The sequence below is a fragment of the Salmo trutta genome, chromosome 29, assembly GCF_901001165.1.
Source record: "Salmo trutta chromosome 29, fSalTru1.1, whole genome shotgun sequence".
Classification (NCBI taxonomy): Eukaryota; Metazoa; Chordata; class Actinopteri; order Salmoniformes; family Salmonidae; genus Salmo; species Salmo trutta.
The window spans coordinates 23,931,444-23,956,765 of NC_042985.1; the positions used below are offsets into that span (position 1 = coordinate 23,931,444).

General features: G+C 42.3%; 2 protein-coding genes across 4 annotated transcripts in view; one reads left to right on the forward strand and one right to left on the reverse strand.

Annotated features, from left to right (window-relative positions):
- Window positions 1-11,688, forward strand: part of LOC115167157 (genetic suppressor element 1) — a 15,823-nt gene extending 4,135 nt beyond the window's left edge. Inside the window, exons 5-8 of one of the 2 annotated variants that reach the window (XR_003870444.1) lie at window positions 5,600-5,932; window positions 7,747-7,850; window positions 8,155-9,979; window positions 10,011-11,688. Coding sequence is in view for 1 of the 2 variants with exons in the window: in XM_029721305.1 (XP_029577165.1) it covers window positions 5,600-5,932; window positions 7,747-7,850; window positions 8,155-8,295 (578 nt within the window). In the remaining variant the exon portion in view is untranslated. Of the gene's footprint in view, window positions 1-5,599; window positions 5,933-7,746; window positions 7,851-8,154 lie in introns of both variants that reach the window. The other variant, XM_029721305.1, reaches the window with a different exon arrangement.
- Window positions 11,689-11,854: 166 nt separating this feature from the next.
- Window positions 11,855-20,605, reverse strand: LOC115167156 (uncharacterized). Of its 2 annotated transcripts, none has more exons than XM_029721303.1 (5): window positions 20,411-20,605; window positions 17,194-17,390; window positions 17,027-17,096; window positions 16,683-16,833; window positions 11,855-16,460 (listed from the first exon to the last, which is right to left on the reverse strand). In XM_029721303.1, the coding sequence occupies exons 2-5, from the start codon at window positions 17,369-17,371 to the stop codon at window positions 15,231-15,233; spliced, it is 1,629 nt and encodes a 542-aa protein (XP_029577163.1). In that variant the 5' UTR covers window positions 17,372-17,390; window positions 20,411-20,605; the 3' UTR covers window positions 11,855-15,230. The 2 variants fall into 2 exon arrangements, with proteins under 2 accessions (XP_029577163.1, XP_029577164.1); XM_029721304.1 differs by having other exon boundaries at window positions 17,194-17,387; window positions 20,411-20,603.
- Window positions 20,606-25,322: the final 4,717 nt, after the last annotated feature.

Sequence of the window (25,322 nt, forward strand, 5' to 3'; positions counted from 1 at the left end):
GTTGAGACTGAGTCTGCGTCTCTCACATGGGTAGGCAGACCATTCCATAAAAATGGAGCTCTATAGGAGAAAGCCCTACCTCCAGCCGTTTGCTTAGAAATTCTAGGGACAATTAGGAGGCCTGCGTCTTGTGACCGTAGCGTACGTGTAGGTATGTACGGCAGGACCAAATCGGAAAGATAGGTAGGAGCAAGCCCATGTAATGCTTTGTAGGTTAGCAGTAAAACCTTGAAATCAGCCCTTGCCTTAACAGGAAGCCAGTGTAGGGAGGCTAGCACTGGAGTAATATGATCAAATTTTTTGGTTCTAGTCAGGATTCTAGCAGCCGTATTTAGCACTAACTGAAGTTTGTTTAGTGCTTTATCCGGGTAGCCGGAAAGTAGAGCATTGCAGTAGTCGAGCCTAGAAGTAACAAAAGCATGGATTAATTTTTCTGCGTCATTTTTGGACAGAAAGTTTCTGATTTTTGCAATGTTACGTAGATGGAAAAAAGCTGTCCTTGAAGCAGTCTTGATATGTTCTTCAAAAGAGAGATCAGGGTCCAGAGTAACGCCGAGGTCCTTCACAGTTTTATTTGAGACGACTGTACAACCATCCAGATTAATTGTCAGATTGAACAGAAGATCTCTTTGTTTCTTGGGACCTAGGACAAGCATCTCTGTTTTGTCCGAGTTTAAAAGTAGAAAATTTGCAGCCATCCACTTCCTTATGTCTGAAACACAGGCTTCTAGCGAGGGCAATTTTGGGGCTTCACCATGTTTCATTGAAATGTACAGCTGTGTGTCGTCCGCATAGCAGTGAAATTTGTAGGTAGGGGTAAAGTGTAGGTAGGTAGGGGTAAAGTGACTATGCATAGATAATAAATAATAAACAGCGAGTAGCAGCAGCGTAAAAAAAACGGATTTTCAATGCAAATAGTCCAGATAGCCATTTGGCTAACTGTTCAGCAGTCTATGGCTTGGTGGTAGAAGCTGTTAAGGAGCCTTTTGGACCTAGACTTGGCGCTCCAGGACCTCTATACCAGGCGGTGTCAGAGGAAGGCCCTAAAAATTGTGAAAGACTCCAGCTACCCCAGTCATAGACTGTTCTCTCTGCTACCGCATGGCAAGCGGTACCGGAGCGCCAAGTCTAGGTCCAAAGGACTTCTTAACAGCTTCTACCCCCAAGCAAATGGCTACCCAGACTATTTGCATTGCCCCCCTCTTACGCTGCTGCTACTCTCTGTTATTATTATCTATGCATAGTCACTTTAATAACTCTACCTACATGTACATATTACCTCAATTAACTTAACTAACCGGTGCCCCCGCACATTGACTCTGTAACGGTACCCCCTGTATATAGCCTCCACATTGACTCTGTATATAGCCTCCACATTGACTCTGTACCGGTACCCCCTGTATATAGCCTCCACATTGACTCTGTACCAGCACCCCCTATATAGCCTCGCTATTGTTATTTTACTGCTGCTGTTTAAATATTTATTACTTTATTTTTTTTAAATGACTTATATATTTTTTTACATAACACTTATTTTTCTTAACTGCATTGTTGGTTAAGGGCCTGTAAGTAAGCATTTCACTGTAAGGTCTACACCTGTTGTATTTGGCGCATGTGACAAATACAATTTGATTTGATTTGATTTTCCTGTAGTCCACAATCATCTCCTTTGTCATGATCACATTGAGGGACAGTTTGTTGTCCTGGCACCACACTGCCAGGTCTCTGACCTCCTGTCTCATTGTTGACGGTGATCAGGCCTACCACCGTTGTGTCATCTGCAAACTTAATGATGGTGTTGGAGTCATGCTTGGCCACTCAGTCGTGGGTGAACAGGGAGTACAGGAGGGGACTAAGCATGCACCGTTGAGGGGCCCCCGTGTTGAGGATCAGTGTGTCAGATGTGTTGTTGCCTACCCTACCCTGTTTAGTCCCAGGGTCCTTAGCTTAGTGATGAGCTTTGAGGGTACTATGGTGTTGAACGCTGAGCTGCAGTCAATGAACAGCCTTCTCACTAGATGTCGACCAATTATGATTTTTCAACGCCGATACAGATTATTGGAGGGCCAAAAAAAGCCTCGCCCGATTAATCGGCCGATTTTTGTATTATTTATTTGTAATAATGACAATTAAAACAATCCTGAATGAACACTTATTTTAACTTAATATAATACATCAATAAAATCAATTTAGCCTCAAATAAATAATGAAACATATTCAATTTTGTTTAAATAATGCAAAAACAAAGTGTTGGAGAAGAAAGTAAAAGTGCATTAAGTTCCTTGCTCAGAACATGAGAACATATGAAAGCTGGTGGTTCCTTTTAACATGAGTCTTCAATATTCCCAGGTAAGAAGTTTTAGGTTGTAGTTATTATAGGAATTATTGGACTATTTCTCTCTATACGATTTGTATTTCATATACCTTTGACTATTGGATGTTCTTATAGGAACTTTAGTATTGCCAGTGTAACAGTATAGCTTCTGTCCCTCTCCTCGCTCCTACCTGGGCTCGAACCAGGAACACATCGACAACAGCCACCCTCGAAGCAGCGTTACCCATGTAGAGGAAGGGGAACAACTACTCCAAGTCTCAGAGCGAGTGACGTTTGAAACGCTATTAGCGCGCACCCGGCTAACTAGCTAGCCATTTCACATCGGTTACATCAGCTAATCTCGGGGGTTGATAGGCTTGAAGTCATAAACAGCGCAATGCATTGTGAAGAGCTGCTGGCAAAACGCAGTAAAGTGCTGTTTGAATGAATGCTTACGAGCCTGCTGCTGCCTACCATCGCTGTCAGACTGCTCTATCAAATCATAGACTTAATTATAACATAATAACACACAGAAATACGAGCCTTAGGTCATTAATATGGTAGAATCCGGAAACTATCATGTTTATTCTTTCAGTGAAATATGGAACCGTTCCGTATTTTATCTAACGGGTGGCATCCATAAGTCTAAATATTCCTGTTACATCGCACAACCTACAATGTTATTTCATAGTTACGTAAAATTCTGGCGAATTAGTTCGCAACGAGCCAGGCGGCCCAAACTGTTGCATATACCCTGATTCTGTGTGCAATGAACGCAAGAGAACTGACACAATTTCACCTGGTTAATATTGCCTGCTAAACTGGATTTCTTTTAGCTAAATATGCAGGTTTAAAAATATATACTTGTGTATTGATTTTAAGAAAGACATTGATGTTTATGGTTAGGTACACGTCGGAGCAAAGACAGTCCTTTTTCGCAAATGCGCACCACATCGATTATATGCAACTCAGGACAGGCTAGATAAACTAGTAATATCATCAACCATGTGTAGTTAACTAGTGATTATGATTGATTGATTGTTTTTTATAAGATAAGTTTAATGCTAGCTAGCAACTTACCTTGGCTTCTTACTGCATTCGCGTAATAGGCAGGCTCCTCGTGGAGTGCATTGTAAAGCAGGTGGTTAGAGCGTTGGACTAGTTAACGCAAGGTTGCATCCCCAAGCTGACAAGGTAAAAATCTGTCATTCTGCCCCTGAACAAGGCAGTTAACCCACCGTTCCTAGGCCGTCATTGAAAATAAGAATGTGTTCTTAACTGACTTGCCTAGTTAAATAAAGGTATAAAAAATTTATATATAAAAAAAAAAATCTTAATAAAAATAATCGGCAAATCGGTGGCCAAAAATACCGATTACCGATTGTTATGAAAACTTGAAATCGGCCCTAATTAATCGGCCATTCCGATTAATCGGTCGACCTCTACTTCTCACATAGGTGTTCCTTTTGTCCAGGTGGTAAAGGGCAGTGTGGAGTGCAATAGAGATTGCGTCATCTGTGGATCTGTTAGGGCGGTATGCAAATTGGAGTGGGTCTAGGGTTTCTGGGATGATGGTGTTAATGTGAGCCATGATCAGCCTTTCAAGCACTTCATGGCTACAGATGTGAGTGCTACGGGTCAGTAGTTATTTAGGCAGGTTAGGTTGGCGTTCTTGGGCACAGGGACTATGATGGTCTGCTTGAAACATGTAGGTATTACAGACTTGGTCAGGTAGAGGTTGAAAATGTCAGTGAAGACACTTGCCAGTTGAAACCAAAATAGATCCAAACCCTAAGCGTTAAGGGTGTGCAGCATTTTACCTGATGTTAACATTCTGTCATGAAGAGTTTTCCCATCTCAAGGGGTTATATAAATAAAATACTATAGTAAATGCCAATGTATTGCCATTAGAGTAACAGGGTTGACTGTAACAGGGTTGAGGTTTACATCTTAAATCCCCTTGTGACAGAGGGAATGGAAGCCTGTTCTGTGCAACAGGGATGGACAATTGAATGCAACTTTCCCCCCCAAAAATGTTAATGTTAAAATATTTCTAGTCTATCTATCCATGGTAACAGGGTTGATGTGTTTTGCTTGCCTCGCACTGTTTTCCAGCACAAAACATCAGAATATGGCCTAAAAGCATAGACCAAGCTCACTTGCTTTTACACTATGATTTGACTATTATTTGTTCAATGTTTATTTTGAAAACATATTTTAAAAGGAATAGTTTCACCATATTAAAACAAAAGTTCACTAAATGTATCATTTATTTAAAAATATTAATCTTCAGAAATGATTTTGTCAAACAAGAACATAACTAGGGCTAACAATGATGGTAAAAACTTGAAGAACGTTGGGTTAAAGACCCAATACAGTCACAATCATGATATTTTGTGTTTTATAAATATTTCCACACTATGAGGTTGGAATAATACTGTGATATTGTGAAAATTATGATAATTCCCTTTAAGTGTAAGAGCTGTTTGGTGGGATGGAGCTTTGGCCTGTCTGGTGACATCACCAGGCGGTACATTTGTTAATAGACCAATAAGAAAGAGAATAACAGCTAGTTTTCAGTTTTCCTCTCCCCACTCAGAACACTCCCAGACAGTCCTAACTAAATTCTTGCTTGAGAAATTGCTCTTTGCTAAAAGGCTATTTTGGTTTATTTTTGACCATTTTAATTGAAAACAGTCACTGTACGGTCCATAATTGTTACCCAGAAATGATTTGAAATTGAGATAAAATGGCTGCATTGGACCTTTAACATGCCAAGGACATCTTAAAATATTCTGAAGTTTGGCACCTTAGCAAGTCTTTATTCAAAAGAAAAATCAGATTTATTGAATTTCCATGTGGTCAATATTAAAGGGCACTTCATTGAGCATAACAGGCTTATACAATTCAGTATTGGTGCACAATTTCTCCATTAAATATCAAAGGGACGCAAAATTTTCTCTATTTGTGGAACAACCCAAGTAATAACAGTGATGATGTGTTAATGTAATATCTCGGGCTCCCGAGTGACGCAGCGGTCTAAGACACTGCATCTCAGTGCAAGAGGCGTCACTACAGTCCCTGGTTTGAATCCAGGCTGTATCACATCTGGCCGTGATTGGGAGTCCCATAGGGCGGCGCACGGGGTAGGCAGTCAATTTAAATAAGAATTTGTTCTTAACTTACTTGCCTAGTTAAATAAAGGTTGAATTAAAAAAAACTTTCTCTCCCTCACTCTATCCCCTCTCTCTCTCTCTCTCTCTCTCTCTCTCTCTCTCTCTCTAGGTGGAGCCACAGTTATCTCAGCGCCCTCTCACCTCCAGGACTCCTCAGTGCACTACAACATTCCAGAGCTACAGAGCACCCCCAGCCGGCCGCCCCCGCCACACACACACCCGCACGCACACTCCATCCAACACCCGCACTCACATCCGCACCCCCAGCCCAATGGGCAGCACTGTCCCCCGCACCCCCACCGAGAGCCCCCAGGAGTGAGGGAGGAGCAGTCTGCACCAGAGGACTCAGAAGAAGACGAGGAAGAGGAGGAAGAGGAGGCCCCAGTACCCAGGTGGCAGGGGATTGAAGCGATCTTTGAAGCCTATCAGGAATACATTGAAGGTAAGCAGTCAGTCACTTTTCTGTTTATTTGAAGGCCCAGTGCAGTCAAAACATAATTTCAGCCTGTAATTAAAAAATATATATATTATTATTGTTATTATTATTTGAATTTTTTGGGCTGTTTTAGTGGTGTGAAGTTTTGCCCTAGGGAGTTAGTTAGTAGACCAAATAAGAAAGAGAGTTCCAAACCTCTCTGCCAATAAAACATAGTTTTCAGTTTTCCCCTTCCCACTTAGAACACTCCCAAACACTCCTAGTAAAATTCTTGCTTGAGAAATTGCTATTTGCTAAGAAGCTAATATTTTTTGTTGTTGACAATTTTAATTGAAAACAATCACAATAAGGTACTTAATTTTTACCCAGAAATGATTTGATATTGAGATAAAAATGGTTGCATTGGACCTTTAATGTCTAATGTCCTTGGTTTTGGAATTGTTCAATTATGGTTGAAATCTAGAGACCAATGAACATGTATGACTTTGGTTAAGAGTAGTTGTAGCGTATTCCCAACACAAGAGGGCGGTATTTATCCTTTTCTACTACTCTCTGTTGGTCCAACAAATAGGATGTAAACAGTCAAACATACACACACACACACACACACACACACACACACACACACACACAGACACGTACACACTATCTGTAATGAGACTTGTTTAGTGGGTTGTGTGCTGTATGCTGCTTGTCTGTGGCAGTATGGTCTGTTGTATCTCTAGCTGTGTGCTGCTTGCCTGTGGCAGTATGGTCTGTTGTATCTCTAGCTGTGTGCTGCTTGCATGTGGCAGTATGGTCTGTTGTATCTCTAGCTGTGTGCTGCTTGCATGTGGCAGTATGGTCTGTTGTGTCTCTAGCTGTGTGCTGCTTGCCTGTGGCAGTATGGTCTGTTGTATCTCTAGCTGTGTGCTGCTTGCATGTGGCAGTATGGTCTGTTGTATCTCTAGCTGTGTGCTGCTTGCCTGTGGCAGTATGGTCTGTTGTATCTCTAGCTGTGTGCTGCTTGCATGTGGCAGTATGGTCTGTTGTATCTCTAGCTGTGTGCTGCTTGCCTGTGGCAGTATGGTCTGTTGTATCTCTAGCTGTGTGCTGCTAGCCTGTGGCAGTATGGTCTGTTGTATCTCTAGCTGTGTGCTGCTTGCATGTGGCAGTATGGTCTGTTGTATCTCTAGCTGTGTGCTGCTAGCCTGTGGCAGTATGGTCTGTTGTATCTCTAGCTGTGTGCTGCTTGCATGTGGCAGTATGGTCTGTTGTATCTCTAGCTGTGTGCTGCTTGCATGTGGCAGTATGGTCTGTTGTATCTCTAGTTGTGTGCTGCTTGCCTGTGGCAGTATGGTCTGTTGTATCTCTAGCTGTGTGCTGCTTGCATGTGGCAGTATGGTCTGTTGTATCTCTAGCTGTGTGCTGCTTGCATGTGGCAGTATGGTCTGTTGTATCTCTAGCTGTGTGCTGCTTGCATGTGGCAGTATGGTCTGTTGTGTCTCTAGCTGTGTGCTGCTTGCATGTGGCAGTATGGTCTGTTGTGTCTCTAGCTGTGTGCTGCTTGCATGTGGCAGTATGGTCTGTTGTGTCTCTAGCTGTGTGCTGCTTGCATGTGGCAGTATGGTCTGTTGTGTCTCTAGCTGTGTGCTGCTCTCTAGTTATTGGTACGTGGGGAGACAGACAGGCAGGGAGTGTTAGTGTGGATGCTAATGAGAACCCAGGTCACATCCCCTCAGGCTCACTGTTATTCTCTTCTCCTTCCTCTCTCCCTCTCCTCCTCTGCCTCCCTCCCCTCCTTCTCTTCCCCTGCCTTCGGTCCTCCCTCCCTCCTCCAGAGCAAGGTGTGGAGCGCCAGGTGCTGCAGAGCCAGTGTCGGAGACTGGAGAACCAGCACTACAACCTGAGCCTGACAGCAGAGCAGCTCTCCCACAGCATGGGGGTAAGACCTTGTCTGCTACATCTATCATCACTGAGCTTCCTTCAAATCGTTTGGAGAAAATATACTTTCTATTTTAATCAGCTATGTTCAATTGTATTCTTCATACTGTAAAACAATATTATATAATGCCACAGAATTCTAAGCGTGTGTGTGTGTGTGTGTGTGTGTGTGTGTGTGTGTGTGTGTGTGTGTGTGTGTGTGTGTGTGTGTGTGTGTGTGTGTGTGTGTGTGTGTGTATCCTTGTGTTACGTTTTTGTTAATGTGGTTTTATTGACTCTACTCACCCCCCCTTCTCTCTTTATAGGAGTTGATGTCTCAGAGACAGAAGCTGGCGGTGGAGAGGGAGAAGTTACAGGCCGAGTTGGAGCACTTCAGGAAGTGTCTGACGCTGCCGCAGCCTCACTGGGCCAGGGGAGGGCACTACAAGGGTTACCCCCCCAGGTGACAGCTCCACTGACTCCCAGGCCCGGCCCCCTCCCTCCCCGCCCACACAGAGTTTATTTTTATGACCCAGCCTGGATCTGGACCCGGATGCGCAGCTCCACAGGAGAGAGGGATTCATTGATAGATGGATGGGGCAGCAGGGCCAAGCAGTGAAGCACTGACTGGGGCTGCTGCCAGCCTGCCAGGGACGGTGCCACCAGTCAGTGGTCTGTGCTAACCCTGGGGTCAGAGGGAGCAACAGGCACGTCACACATGGGGCAAAGCTCTAGGACTGCATGGTCAACACACACACAAACATACAGAGGCACAAACTCACACCATGCTCTTCAGCAGGCACCAGTTACTCTCTTACATTGCAGTCCCAGCCCCATCCTGGGCTCCCTTCACAGCCACTCCCACACAGACAATCCTGCAATCGGAGAGCAGCTCAGCCCTGGAATGGGTGTGGTCACGTGACAGATCGTCATCTACCACCAATCCAATGCCCCTACCTCTGGCCAATCGGACAGGACTGAACCTCCCAGCATCTCTCCTGGCAGCAGGTCAGGCCAGCTTTCAAACTTGAAATGCACTTAAAGAGAAAGACCTGAAGAACTACCTGGTGGTACTGTGTTACGACAAAGAACTGTTCATATTAAGGAAGAACTTACAAAATGCACATTTTGGAATGAATAAAGGAAATGTTTTATTTCGAGATGAGAATAAGAATTTAAAAGGTGCTTCAGCCTTGTATTGTAAATAATATTAAGACTAAAAATAATTTTGTATGTTTTTATTACTTTAATCATTGTTCTTTTAAGAAGAAGAAAATAAGCCTGCCATTTTTTATATATTCATGCTTTTTTGGGTGAAACAGAAAGCTTTGCTTTTAGTGTTTGTTCTGCTGCTGGTCAGGACTGCCCTGTTCGGAGGTGTAGATTAAAGTAGAAAAGGAAAGAGAGAACATGCTCCACTCCTCTCCTCTTCTCCTCTCCCCCTTTGACCCAGCCATGTGTGCTGCCGTAGCAGCAGCCTGAGCTCCAGCCACAGCCCTCCCTCCCCTGGCCTCCAGGCCCCGTAAGGCTCACTGAGATGGGGGTAAGACCTAACTCCAGGCCCCACAGGCCTCCCTCCCCTGGCCTCCAGGCCCCGTAAGGCTCACTGAGATGGGGGTAAGACCTAACTCCAGGCCCCACAGGCCTCCCTCCCCTGGCCTCCAGGCCCCGTAAGGCTCACTGAGATGGGGGAAAGACCTAACTCCAGGCCCCACAGGCCTCCCTCCCCTGGCCTCCAGGCCCCGTAAGGCTCACTGAGATGGGGTAAGACCTAACTCCAGGCCCCACAGCCCTCCCTCCCCTGGCCTCCAGGCCCCGTAAGGCTCACTGAGATGGGGGTAAGACCTAACTCCAGGCCACACAGGCCTCCCTCCCCTGGCCTCCAGGCCCCGTAAGGCTCACTGAGATGGGGGTAAGACCTAACTCCAGGCCCCACAGCCCTCCCTCCCCTGGCCTCCAGGCCCCGTAAGGCTCACTGAGATGGGGGTAAGACCTAACTCCAGGCCCCACAGCCCTCCCTCCCCTGGCCTCCAGGCCCCGTAAGGCTCACTGAGATGGGGGTAAGACCTAACTCCAGGCCCCACAGCCCTCCCTCCCCTGGCCTTCAGGCCCCGTAAGGCTCACTGAGATGGGGGTAAGACCTAACTCCAGGTCCCACAGGCCTCCCTCCCCTGGCCTCCAGGCCCCGTAAGGCTCACTGAGATGGGGGTAAGACCTAACTCCAGGCCCCACAGCCCTCCCTCCCCTGGCCTCCAGGCCCCGTAAGGCTCACTGAGATGGGGGTAAGACCTAACTCCAGGCCCCACAGGCCTCCCTCCCCTGGCCTCCAGGCCCCGTAAGGCTCACTGAGATGGGGGTAAGACCTAACTCCAGGCGCCACAGGCCTCCCTCCCCTGGCCTCCAGGCCCCGTAAGGCTCACTGAGATGGGGGTAAGACCTAACTCCAGGCCCCACAGGCCTCCCAGATCCATGCACTCCGTCAGAACACCAGCCCCACACAGAACCCCTCCTGTCAGGAACAGCAAGTTTTACCACTCTCCCTGTGTGAGTAGTTACCCATGGGAAAGAGTGAGTGACAGCTACAGTTAGTGTCATCCTTTATTTTCTCTCTCTCTTATTCCCCTTCAGCTCTTGTCCAGGGATGAGCCCTTAGTAGAACCGATAACTAGACCCATCTCTCTGGACCTTATCATTAAGCACAAAGGACACAACATCCATTATAATGAGACATTCATATCATCACTAAACCCAGAGAGAGGAGGGAACAATGCAGACAGTACCACATGGCAATGTGACAATGCACCGAGGGAGATCGAGCGAGATTCTTCTCCTTTGTGTTTGCCATAAAAGGAAATAGTGCCAAAAAGTAGCCCTCCCTTGCACAAAATATCATGAGACTTTTTTAAACCTCAAAATAGAGTAATTAAGCTAACTCCCTGAATTTAAATGGCCAACCCACTTCTAAATGTATTTTTTACTACATTGATCCCACTTATCATGTCAAAGCCCTTGCCAACAATTGGATAATGGACCATTTTTTTCTCCACTTGAGGGCCCTCAAATCCAAAGTCAATGAAAGTTTCTCTTTTGCCAAGTATATGAATCATTGTCCTGCTCTGCACTGTGCATCTATAGTGTTTTCATGCCTACATCAGTCCACCTTGCTGCTGGCCATAGCCATCTCCTGTGCCTCAGTACCCCTGTTCCCCCGTCTCTCTATTCCCCTACCTTCTTTCTGTGGGAGTGTCTGGCCTGTAGTTTTGTAAAAAAAAAAAAATATGTTTAGCCTTACAAGAGGACCTCCGGCAGCATAGATCGCAATGCAGTGTGGGTATTGTAGTGCTGTCAGTCAGAGTTGATAAGGCTTTGAGTATGTAGTCCAAAAGGGGTTCTGTTTGAACTCCAGTCTGATGCTGTGGATGTGAGATGGCAGGGAGGGGAGGGTGGCTGCAGGTCTGGTCCCTACATCCCTCTTTGTTCCACTCCTGGTGAGCTTTCAGAGGAACACCCAGTTAGGGAGGCGGAACCATGTTTACAGACCAGAGCAGAGCTACGATAGGAGCACCACCTGTCAATCAGACAGCAAGCGCTACCACTGAGTTAAGCAGCCAATGAGTTAGCGGGAGGACGTTAGGCCCTTCCCCAGAGCCTCCTTACTCTACCACGCACGCACACGCAATAGCCCCCTGACTCTATGGAGGATGTCTAGACTCTAGATGCTGTGAAACTCTGATTTTAAAATGTACTTGTTTGAATTAATTGTAATGTAATATATTATTTGTTGAATGTAGTAATTAGGTATTTATGAATATATTGCTGTAATTTCAGACAAAAAAATAAAATAAAATATTTGAAAAATGTACTTGAATAGTCAAGTCTTCTCTTGGCCCCATTTCTTCCTGCAGGTTCACCATCCATTTTCAGTGCCTGAGTCAAATTCTAACTCTGTGTTTAACAGTGAGACTGCATTGAAGTCACACATGTCTGATAAGATATGAGGGTTATCAATTAAGAGTTTCTACTACATTGGATTTACCATCTGTTTATTATGAGGCAGGCAAAAACTGACATAGGAAATATAGTGAAATCATCAAAACAAATGTCAAAACTGAATTATCTGTGATTACTGATCATAATATGTGACGGTTATAATGATGATTAGAATATACATGTGATAGTTATAATGATAGTTAGAACATACATGTGATAGTTATAATGATAGTTAGAACATACATGTGATGGTTATAATGATGGTTAGAACATACATGTGATAGTTATAATGATAGTTAGAATATACATGTGATAGTTATAATGATAGTTGAACATACATGTGATAGTTATAATGATAGTTAGAACATACATGTGATAGTTATAATGATAGTTAGAACATACATGTGATAGTTATAATGATAGTTAGAACATACATGTGATTGTTATAATGATAGTTAGAACATACATGTGATAGTTATAATGATGGTTAGAACATACATGTGATAGTTATAATGACAGAACATACATGTGATAGTTATAATGATGGTTAGAATATACATGTGATAGTTATAGAGACAGAACATACATGTGATAGTTATAATGATAGTTAGAACATACATGTGATGGTTATAATGATAGTTAGAATATTCATGTGATAGTTATAATGATAGTTAGAACATACATGTGATAGTTATAATGATAGTTAGAACATACATGTGATAGTTATAATGATAGTTAGAACATACATGTGATAGTTATATTATAATGATAGTTAGAACATACATGTGATAGTTATAATGATAGTTAGAACATACATGTGATAGTTATAATGATAGTTAGAACATACATGTGATTGTTATAATGATAGTTAGAACATACATGTGATTGTTATAATGATGGTTAGAACATACATGTGATAGTTATAATGATAGTTAGAACATACATGTGATTGTTATAATGATAGTTAGAACATACATGTGATAGTTATAATGATGGTTAGAACATACATGTGATAGTTATAATGATAGTTAGAATATACATGTGATGTTATAATGATAGTTAGAACATACATGTGATGGTTATAATGATGGTTAGAACATACATGTGATGGTTATAATGATAGTTAGAACATACATGTGATGTTATAATGATAGTTAGAACATACATGTGATGGTTATAATGATAGTTAGAACATACATGTGATAGTTATAATGATAGAACATACATGTGATAGTTATAATGATAGTTAGAATATACATGTGATAGTTATAATGATAGAACATACATGTGATGTTATAATGATAGTTAGAACACACATGTGATGTTATAATGATAGTTAGAACATACATGTGATGTTATAATGATGGTTAGAACATACATGTGATAGTTATAATGATGGTTAGAACATACATGTGATGTTATAATGATAGTTAGAACATACATGTGATGTTATAATGATAGTTAGAACATACATGTGATGGTTATAATGATGGTTAGAACATACATGGATGGTTATAATGATAGTTAGAACATACATGTGATAGTTATAATGATAGAACATACATGTGATGTTATAATGATAGTTAAAACATACATGTGATGGTTATAATGATAGTTAGAACATACATGTGATAGTTATAATGATGGTTAGAACATACATGTGATAGTTATAATGATAGTTAGAATATACATGTGATGGTTATAATGATAGTTAGAATATACATGTGATAGTTATAATGATAGTTAGAACATACATGTGGTAGTTATAATGATAGTTAGAACATACATGTGATAGTTATAATGATAGTTGGAACATACATGTGATGGTTATAATGATAGTTAGAACATACATGTGATACTTATAATGATGGTTAGAACATACATGTGATAGTTATAATGATAGTTAGAACATACATGTGATAGTTATAATGATGGTTAGAACATACATGTGATAGTTATAATGATAGTTAGAATATACATGTGATAGTTATAATGATGGTTAGAACATACATGTGATGGTTATAATGATAGTTAGAACATACATGTGATGGTTATAATGATGGTTAGAACATACATGGATGGTTATGAAATGACAGTGTAGGTTCACATTGTTCCAGTACTTAACCACAAGTGTTAGTATAGGAGGACTCTGCAATGTCGAATCTTCCCATTACATAGCATAGCTTTATATAGTTTTATAAAATGGTTAGTTCTGGCCTGGCATTATGATTAGTTCAAACTGAAAGGTGTTTTCCATTCATGCTATATATCACTGTATTATATCAATAACTCTTTATTAATTATGATTAAAACTGAAAGGTTCACAATAAAGTATTCAGTGATAAAGTTCATATAATCTCATCACAGCCTGAAGGGCAGTCATGCAGTCACAGTCAGATAAGTTTCTCTACTCTTCCATCAAACCCTATCTACCCTACATGCATGTTCAAATGGAAAACAGCCATTTCAATTTAAAAGCAATGTTCCCATGTTTGCAGAGACTGCAATCACGGTAAACGCTGCATATATCGACTCAATCGGATATGACCATTACATTTCAATCACACTATAGCGCAGCTCTTTTGTGCTATGGATTGAATGGAGCAATTATACAGGACACAACAAATATGTACACAGTAGGATGGAAGTGGTGTTTGAGTGCCAGTGGGGGGCACTCTTCCCTCTGGTCTAAGGAGTTCCCAATGCCCAGGGGCAGAGACAGGGACATTGCCCTGCGTAAGGTGCAGCCTTTCAGATGGTACATTAAACGGATGTCCTGACTGTGGTCATTAAAGATTCCATGGTACTTATGGTACCAGTAAGTGGTGAAACCCTGGTGTCCTGGCTAACTTATTACACCCCTCAATCCTAATTGTTTTATACTGTATATCACTCCTCACCTCTATACCATGAAAGCTGATGTCTGGTGAATATTCTGGCACAATTGGTTACACCAATTGTGTATGACTAGAGATTCATCCAGTCATAAGGTCATTTAGCAACATTTGAGTTTATGTCTTGTTAGGATATGACATTCTCATTCTGGATTGGATAGATTTGTATCACCCTTATTTCTGCTTGTAGATATTAAACACTTCCTCCAACAGAGGACTTGTGGATTGACAGTAAAAATAAAACACTGGTTACAATGGAAAATTATTACGTGTAGTTCAATTTCTCTGGACCAAGAGATCCAGCCAAGCAGTCATCAACATCCACTCTGTCTTTTTCTCAACACTTTCTCAAAGGTGCCTCTGGAATACTATCGCTTTCAAAATAAAAGTCCCCAGCGTACAAACAATAACAGTGCCTCAATATATTACGGCAAAATAAAAGTTGCGACAAAAGTAAGGTTTCAGATTTTTATGTCAACATAAGTCTAGGCTTTAGAGCTTCCATTAGTACAAATGTGTTACATCTCTGGTTGTTTTGCTCTGCTCTCTGCCTGCCTGCTCCCTGCCTGCCTGCTCTCTGCCTGCCTGCTCCCTGCCTGCCTGCTCTCTGCCTGCCTGCTCTCATCCTGTTGGTTCTCATCCTCCCTCACTTTCTTTCTGTATTCTCGGACCTCAGCAGCTGCCTCACACAGTTTCTGAAATGCATCATCTTTTACCACAGGAAGTTCTTTACACTTGTTCTCAAATTTCTCATCTGGACAAGTCAACAGTTCCATCAAGAATCCTCTTGTTTTACCAAAACTTCCTTGGCCCTTTAGTTTACTCTTTATCTCACCATGGATGTTTGCACTTGTTGCCCAGACTCTAGGATTATAATGTGATTGAGCAGTTGTCAGGCCATCCTTATTTACTTTACACCTTGCTGGAACAGAGGTAATTATGGGATTGTCAGCGGTAAAGACTGCTATGAATTCGTCACGGTCCTTAACTTTTTTGATACATTTTGGCGACTCCATTGTTTTGCCTTTTCCAAGAAAGCTCTCTGTTAGTGTGTCCTCCCCCTTTAGGAGTAAAACACAGAAGTTGGGCTCTGGATAGTATGTCCCTAGAGGAAAGTGTTTTGCTGTCTGAATTCGAGTCATTCTGTCAACCTGGCTTGGCCTCTTAAAATCCCCTTCAGGAAACTCATAGCCTGTTGACATCACCGTTGGTGGGATGCCATTGTGAGTGTTAGAGTGCTTTCTGACTATCTCTAAATAAGAGCTGTACACTTGGTTAAAGCTTACAGTATCAGCATCAATAAAACTGAAATAGATCAGAGCGTCAGGATCCTGTCCTCTCAACTCTCTAACAAGCTGTTTAGTTTCTTCATGATCTTTTAGATATTCTCTGATATCCGTATATGGTGTATCTTTTTTTTTATTTATACGGTCCTCATATTCAATGTCACCCTTGGGTCCCCAGGTAAATGAAATCTTTTTAAACTTCAATACCGTCTTCTCCTTCATGTTCATCAGCATTGACAGCTGCTTCCTGAGCTCAGGAGAATATTTGCCATTGAGGCCAATGATGATGGCCACATCTTCCAGGTGCTTGTCATCTTCCTCCTTAAAGCCTGTACCCTCCAACAACGTCAGTAAGTTTTGAACCTGCAACTGGATTTGTTCCTGTGTTCGGTTGTTGTCAGGTAGTGGGACCCACATGGGCACATTGATCAGAAACTTGATCTTTTGATCCTGGTTCTGGTTCTGGGTTTGTTAGGAGAAACAACAAAAACAAACCATGTAAGGTTAGAAAATGATCATACTTTTGGTTAAAGGTCACTGTTAGAAATTTGCCGAATCCCTTGGAGAGGACAGATTTAAACTGAAGCTCATTGACCTCTCACTATATATTTCACTGTATATTTCATATTTCATATATTTGATCCCTGATGTTTTTCTATTACAATGACACTGTTGTTGGCTCACCTGACTGGACCCCTGGTTGAGCTTGTTCCTTACATCTTGGTCCCCTCTTTTATCCTTCTTCATATTAGAGGGCCCTGGCTGCCCTGGCTGTGGGGTGTTGTTCGACCTCTTGGCACCAGCGGGCAATACTTGCAGCTCAGTATTCTCCAAACTGCAGAACAAAACAGAAATAAATCATGGTTAAAAAAAAGAAAGTTATAGCAAGTTATAACATAGCTACCAGTAATAGGAAAACGTACTTTGATAGGACTATGCCACCCCCATCACCCAAATGTTTTCCTCCAAAACTCCCTTCATGAGTCATTTTCACCAAATGGTGTCCTCACTATCCCCAATCTCCCTACCGTATTATGTGTTCGCTGGTGTCTGGGTTGTTGAGATGAGACTGTCTGGTGGGCGGCTTCACAATAGAGTCTGAGGGGTGAAACAGGCTATTCAGAGACAGAGCATTTTGGGAAGGAGGTAGAGTTAGTTCGATTGAATGTGTAGTGATAAACCATTCTCTTCTCACCTTGTGTTATATTACTAGCTGGGACGTCTACAGGTTCATCAGATGCCATCCACAAACAGCAGGAGAACATTGAGGAGCGTGGTTGGGTTGCCGGAACCATCATACGAGACGTCTCTGGGGATCTTTCTTCTGATCTTTCTCGTGATCTTTCTCTCTGTTGTCTGTTATTACCCTCCATGATGTCTCAGACAAACCTACTGTATGAAAGCACAAGACTCAGAGGAGGAAAGGATCAAATCAAATGATATGTGCAATACATCTCCATTTCATAAATCTTCTTAATTTGCTAAATAATTGTAAACAGTAATATTTTTTTGCACTGTTTCTGAGAATGGATTCTCATTTCATTACAGGTTATAGGCATTTTATAAATCCAACCATACTTCATTGATACTTGAATGTTGATAGAGATTATACTAGAGCTTAGAATAGCATACTACATTTGATGAAGATATTGATCAACACATTCACTATTTCCTTGTTTCTTAGTGAAACTAAATTATTCAGATGAAGGTTTTTCCTAATGCCTCTAAAGATGGAGATAAGATTAGGCCCATCTAAAAATACATATCTGTTGATGTTCTCAGCAATCTAACCCAGCAGTTTCCCTGTGGGACTTGTGTTGTGTTGCAGGTCACCAACATTCCTCCACCATGTTGAATATTTCATTAGAGACCCATCTTCCTTTTCGAATATGTTCGCAAGAAAACACCTGCATCACTGCTGTGGTTTGTTATTTACTGTACAACATGAGGAAGTATTGTTTTGAGCACATTTTGGATAACTATGGTTCCAAATATTATTTGTGGAACTAAAAAAGTTGACTATCATTTGGGGGTGATTACTAATACTTTATTTTAATACAGACAGCAATAAGGGACTACTTAAAATAAAAAATAAAAACATATTTAAATACAGAAATCAGAAAGGGATTATTTTCAGAAACAATTAGATTGGCAACCTTCCACTAATGGCAGATTAGTTGAACTAGTGTAAATGAACAAACCAATCAACCAATAAGATATTACTCCTTGAACAGCACGTACAGACATCTGTCACGTTGTTTGTAATAATGGTCGGACCAAGGCGCAGCGTACGTAGAGTTCCACATCATTTTAATGAATAAAGTGAAACTTAAGCAAATACAAAACAAATAAAGAATAACCGAACCGTGACGACAATGCAGTGCTAACAGGCAACTAAACATAAACAATATTTTGATTGTGTTGAGGCACAGATTTAGGGAAGGGTACCAATACATTTCTGCAGCATTGAAGGTCCCCAAGAACACAGTGGCCTCCATCATTCTTCAATTACAGAAGTTTGGAACCACCAAGACTCTTCCTAGAGCTGGCCGCCTGTCCAAACTGAGCAATCGGGGAAGAAGGGCCTTGGTCAGGAAGGTGACCAAGAACCCGATGATCACTCTGACAGAGCTATAGAGTTCCTCTGTGGAGATAGGAGAACCTTCCAGAAGGGAAACCATCTCTGCAGCACTCCACCAATCAGGCCTTTATGGTAGAGCGGCCAGACGTAAGCCACTCCTCAGTAAAAGGCACATGACAGCCCGCTTGGAGTTTGACCAAAAGACACCTAAAGGACTATCAGACCAGATTCTCTGGTCTGATGAAACCAAGATTGAACTCTTTGGCCAGAATGCCAAGCGTCATGTCTGGAAGAAACCTGGCACCATCCCTACAGTGAAGCATAGTGGTGGCAGCATCATGCTGTGGGGATGTTTTTCAGCGGCAGGGACTGGGAGACTAGTCAGGATCGAGGGAAAGATGAGCGGAGCAAAGTACAGAGAGATCCTTGATGAAAACCTGCTCCAGAACACTCAGGACCTCAGACTGGGCTGAAGGTTCACCTTCCAACAGGACAACGACCCTAAGCACACAGCCAAGACCACGCAGGAGTGGCTTCGGGACAAGTCTCTGAATGTCCTTGAGTGGCCCAGCCAGAGCCTGGACTTAAACCCGATATTACATCTCTGGAGAGACCTGAAAATAGCTGTGCAGCGACGCTCCCCATCCAACCTGACAGAACTTGAGAGGATCTGTAGAGAAGAATGGGAGAAACTCCCCAAATACAGGTGTGCCAAGCTTATAGCGTCATACCCAAGAAGACTCGAGGCGGCGGTTTAACAAAGTAGTGAGTAAACGGTCTGAGTACGTATGTAAATGTGATATTTCCGTTATTTATTTTAAATACATTTGCACACAAAAAAACAAATGTTTTTGCTTTGTCATTATGGGGTATTATTCTAAAATTGATTAAATGTTTTTTTCCCTCATCAATCTACACACAGTAAAAAATAGTTTGTATCAATTTAGAATAAGGATGTAATGTAACAACATGTGGAAAAGTCAAGGGGTCTGAATACTTTCCGAATGCACTGTATCTGTTTTTCCATTTAGAAATAAAATAATTTTATGTATCTAGCTCCCCCCTACTTAAGTAACTACTATATTTTAGCTATAACATTTTCATGAATCTTCAAAAAAATGTCAAATTTTTTTCCACTTTGTCATTACAGAATATTTAGTGTAGCTCATTGACAATCAAATGTCAATCAAATTCATTTTAATCCTACTTTGTAACACAATAAAATTTGAAGAAATCCAAGAGGTTGTAGACTTTCTAGAGGCGCTGTATATCCAAAATTAAAAATGTAGTTTCACTGTCAAAATTCACAGTGCTTGACTTGAGTAGGAGCTCAAGAATTTAACATTTTCTACTACTTGAGTTCAAATACAAATAAGTTTCAAACATACACATCATACCAACTTTAAAGGGATATTTTCATCAGAATACAAATTAACATTATTTTCCACCTACTGGTATCTTGGCTGTAGTCGATTCAACAAGGCAGTGTTTAGATATTCCCTTAAATACTTAGTCTTATATTTCGTTTTGTTAATATTACCGTCAACACTTATGCCACTGTAATAACACTAACATTTTATTAACATTGCATTTTCCCGATTGCATAGCAATGTAGTTGAGTTGATCATTTACAGTAAAGGTCATTTAAAGGCCATTTACGCTTGAGCCTTGTACTGAATCCCTACCCTAGTCCTTTAGTGTCAATAAAATTACATTAAAAAAATACTTTGCTAAATTGTCATATAGGCCTATATTCCCTGTTTCTGATAGTCAATCCTGTCAATTTAGACAAATACGTAAATATACAATAAACCCTGAAACAAAGTCTTACCCACTAATTGTCTTCTGATCACTCCACTGTCTTTACATTGCTTTTTTATTTATGCTTTAGTGATGGGTCCTTTGAGGCAGAAGCTCTGTATGTGAGCTGTTGAAGGTTCCTCTTTATGAAGCCCAGAATAGGATGTGGCCTCTTATACCTCTCCAGAATGAAGCTATCTACATATTATGTTCCTTTCGTAATAGGTGGAGGGAAGCATCTGAGAGGGAGAGACATACTGTATAGCCTTCCCTGCAGTTATCTCATTTTCACTTTTGGAAAACAGGATATAGCAAGTTGGTGGCCATGAATCATGTCAAGCCAAGCTTTATGATACACACACACACACAAAATAATGTGTCATTACACAGTAGCCTGTCTACATTTGCAAGTGTAGTACATGCATTTGTGGAAAAAATTACAGTAAAGTGTGACTGGTTATTTTAATGAATACGTTTAGTTTTAATGAGGCAGATTGGTTTCCTCTTACTTTTAACCATTTGATAAAGGAAGTTATTTTTTTTTAAATTTAACTAGGCATGTCAGTTAAGAACAAATTCTTATTTTCAATGACGGACTAGGAACAGTGGATTAACTGCCTTGTTCAGGGGCAGAACGACAGATTTGTACCTTGTCAGCTCGGGGATTCGATCTTGCAACCTTCGGTTATTAGTCCAACGCTCTAACCACTAGGCTGGAGGAAGGAAGTTATGCAACATCTCAAGCTAGAGAAAATAGCTACTCCGTTAGGGGATCTGCAATTACATTTTATAATATCTGGCAACCTTTCCTGTCCTTTGTAGAAGACATGAACCCAGCAAATTTCACAGCTCCATAAACCAACCCAAATTAGAATTTGTATAATTATTTTTACTCTTTTTTAACTTTTTGTTTTATAATATTCTTGATTTTTTTTTAAATATTTGATTATATTACTCATTGTATATCATGCCTGCTTTAAGTCTAGTTTTGGGGTGGGGCTCTAATAGAGCATGGGGGGGTTGGGGTGGGTTTGACTTGGTAGGGGATCCATGTGTGTTCTGCCCTCTACCTGTTCTATCCGTTATCTGTATAACCATAAAAAATGCCAAATAAAAAAACGTTAAAAAATATATATATATTATCCAGCCCCATCTGTTTTGCCCCATAGTTGCCACGCGTTGGTTGTGTTGCTAAAGAACCAACCCGTCTATACTATACTGAACAGAAGCGTCATCAGAGTTTCAGAACATTCAGGGCTCAGCCCTGAAAACCTGGGGCTGACTCGCCACGAGGGGGAAGGGTGAAATAAAATGACCTTTATAATAAAGCATTGCATGTACTACGCCACTTTTTTATATATGAGGGGAGGATATCACATCTAGCCATAATGGTCCCGGAAGCATAGCCATAATGGTCCCGGAAGCATAGCCACAATGGTCCCGGAAGCATAGCCATAATGGTCCCGGAAGCATAGCCAGAATGGTCATCGGATGCATAGCCAGAAGGGTCTCTTTCGGGATGGTCCCGGATGCATAGTCATTGCTATGCTTCTGGGACCATTCAGGCTACGCACTTAAATATTAACCCCTATATAGGCTAGAATGTGACAAGATATACTGTACATTAATTCATATTTAATATAATTAATTCAACCTGAACAACAGTAGTCATGGCATGGGTTAACCAGAGATGGAAGAGGAAGGACTTTTGTGTGGATGGATGACATTTCTCAAGTCTCAAGAGGTCTGATTCTCCACCCTATCGTTTCTTAGGAACTGTGCATCATGCGGCAGGGCTGCCCACCCCCACATGAAAAACACTTCCTGAGGTGTAACTTGTCATCTACAGTAAATAGATACCTAACAATGAAATGTAAAACCAGATTAGCAAGAAACCACTCCTATAATAGTTTCTTAGGAACTGTGCAACATGCGGCAGGGATGCCCACTCCCACATGAAAAACACTTCCTGAGGTGGAACTTCTATTCTGTCAGTAAAGAAAGAGGCTACACACCATTGTTAACAATAAAACCTGTAGGATTCTATTCCATGGTCTTACCAGGGAGGAAGACTCTTTCTAGTTAGCTGTAGTTGAATGGGTGTAGGAATAGTCACCCCATTTGAAGGCGTCATAAGTATTCTGAGAAATTCACTTACAGTGTATTCAATTTAGTCAAGGTTAGTATTTGGCCCCATATTCCTAGCACACAACGACTACATCAAGCTAAATGACTATACAAACTTGTTGGATGCATTTTCAGTTTGTTTTGGTTGTGTTTTGGATTATGTGGTGCCTAATAGAAATGAATGGTAAATAATATTGTGTGATTTTGGAGTCACTTTTATTGTAAATAAGAAAATAATATGTTTCTAAACACTTCTACACTAATGTGGATGCTACTATGATTACGGACAATCATGAATGAATTGTGAATAATGATGAGTGAGAAAGCTACTGAGGCGTACATATCATGATCAGAGGTTAGCACGTTTTGAGGGTATGATCTTTGACCCTCTGTAACTTTTTCACTCATCATTATTCACGATTAATTCAGGATTATCCGTATTCATGGTAGCTTCCACATTACCATAGAAGTGTTCAGAAACATATTATATTCTTATTTACAATAAATGTAACTTTACAATAAAAGTGATATTATTTACCATTCATTTCTGTTGGGCACAACATCCGAAACAAATACACCCAACAAGTTAATAGTCACAAGCTTGATGTAGTCATTGTGTGCTATGAATATGGGACCAAATACTACATTTAAAACATTAAAAGGGCCCCATACATACTTTTCTACTCACGCCTTTCCTACGCACTTCTCAGTAGTTGGTATTCAGACATACGCACAAAAACCCTCCCACTTGCTGGCCAACAGATTTTCTCATGGAGTTTTCATTCAATATGGTTTTCATTTATCTAAAGCGATTCCTTTAAATTGGTGTACCTCTTAAACTGACAGTCCCTGAAATCAGGCACTAGATTTACTTAAAAAAATGTGTATATGTTTATATTACTTATTTTATTGATTTCCCACCGTTTTATAAGTCAGGAGACAGACCTCTCTCTGTTGGTCGGCTGCATCATCACATCGATTTATATCACTTCACTGCGACCAGTGGTGTAAAGTACTTAGGTAAAAATACATTAAAGTACTTGTAACGACTGTCGTCTAATGGGGACCAAGACGCGGCGTGCGACGTGCTCATAATTACTTTTATTTAACTCTCAAACAACAAAACAACAAAACGACCATAAACAGACCCGTCAGGTGCAATACACACAAAACAGGAAACAACCACCCACAAAACACAGGGAAATACACCCCTACTAAATAGGACCTTCAATTAGAGGCAACGAGGAACAGCTGCCTCCAATTGAAGGTCAACCCAAGAAACTTAAACATAGAAATAGACATACTAGAACAAACATAGAAATATACTAACATAGAACATAACCCAAAAACCCCGAAACACATAAAACAAACACCCCCTGCCACGCCCTGACCAAACTACAATAACAAATAACCCCCTTTACTGGTCAGGACGTGACAATACCCCCCCCCCCCCCCCCCCCCAAAGGTGCAGACCCCGTATGCACCTCAAAAAAACACAAAATAAACCCCAAATAAAGGGAGGGAAGGGAGGGTGGCTACCGTCACCGACGGCTTCCATGCTACACCCCCCCTTCCTAAACCTCCCCACACGGAGGTGGCTCTGGCTCCAGGCTTAATCCCCACTCTAACCTGTCCACCCCCGCTGAAGGCTCAGGGCTGTAGCCCATCGCTGAAGGCTCTGGGCTGAGGAGCGACTCTGGGAGCGCCGGACTGGCGGGCGACTCTGGCTGCGCCGGACTGGCGGGCGACTCTGCAGGCTCCGGACTGTAGGCCGTCTCTGCAGGCTCCGGACTGTAGGCAGTCTCTGCAGGCTCCGGACTGTAAGCCGTCTCTGCAGGCTCCGGACTGTAGGCCATCTCTGCAGGCTCCGGACTGTAGGCAGTCTTTGCAGGCTCCGGACTGTAAGCCTTCTCTGCAGGCTCCGGACTGTAGGCCGTCTCTGCAGGCTCCGGACTGTAGGCCGTCTCTGCAGGCTCCGGACTGTAGGCCGTCTCTGCAGGCTCCGGACTGTAGGCCGTCTCTGCAGGCTCCGGACTGTAGGCCGTCTCTGCAGGCTCCGGACTGTAGGCCGTCTCTGCAGGCTCCGGACTGTAGGCCGTCTCTGGCGGCTCCGGACTGTAGGCCGTCTCTGGCGGCTCCGGACTGTAGGCCGTCTCTGTCGGTTCCGGACTGTAGGCCGTCTCTGTCGGTTCCGGACTGTAGAACTGTCGCCGGAAGCTCTGGACGGGGAACTGTCGCCGGAAGCTCTGGACAGGGACTGCGCACTGATGGCCTGATGCGTGGGACTGGCTTTGGAAGCGCCAGGCTAGTGACACACACCACAGGGCTAGTGCGAGGAGCAGGAACAGGACGTACTGGACTGGGCAGGCGCACTAAAGGCCTGGTGCGTGGGGCTGGCTTTGGAGGCGCCAGACTAGGGACACGCACCTCAGGGCTAGTGCGAGGAGCAGGAACAGGATGTACTGGACTGTGGAGGGTTACCGGAGAGAGAGTGCGAGAAGCAGGCACATGCTCGACACAATAAGCACGGGGAGTTTGCTCAGGGCTTACTCCTGGCCCAGCCAAACTACCCGTGTGCCCCCCCAAAAAAATCTTTGGGGCTGCCTCTCGTTCTTCCCTGGTAGGCTCCGATACCGTTCAATAACTTGCCCCCAAGTTCAGTTTCTTCTCTCCATCCACTCCAATACCGACCAGGTGCCCAACTCTGCCCGGGCACGCCGCTTGATCCAGTCATGGTGGGTAGTTCTGTAACGACTGTCGTCTAATGGAGACCAAGACGCGGCGTGTGACGTGCTCATAATTACTTTTATTTAACT

What these genes read in the sequence shown, in the direction of transcription:
- LOC115167156 (XM_029721303.1), bottom strand. Translation starts at nt 17,371, where the DNA reads ATGGAGGGTAATAACAGACAACAGAGAGAAAGATCACGAGAAAGATCA. An exon ending in ACCAGCGAACACATAATACG is followed by an intron (nt 16,834 to 17,026) that starts GTAGGGAGATTG and finishes TTTGTTCTGCAG; the next exon opens with TTTGGAGAATACTGAGCTGC. An exon ending in TCAACCAGGGGTCCAGTCAG is followed by an intron (nt 16,461 to 16,682) that starts GTGAGCCAACAA and finishes TAACAAACCCAG; the next exon opens with AACCAGAACCAGGATCAAAA.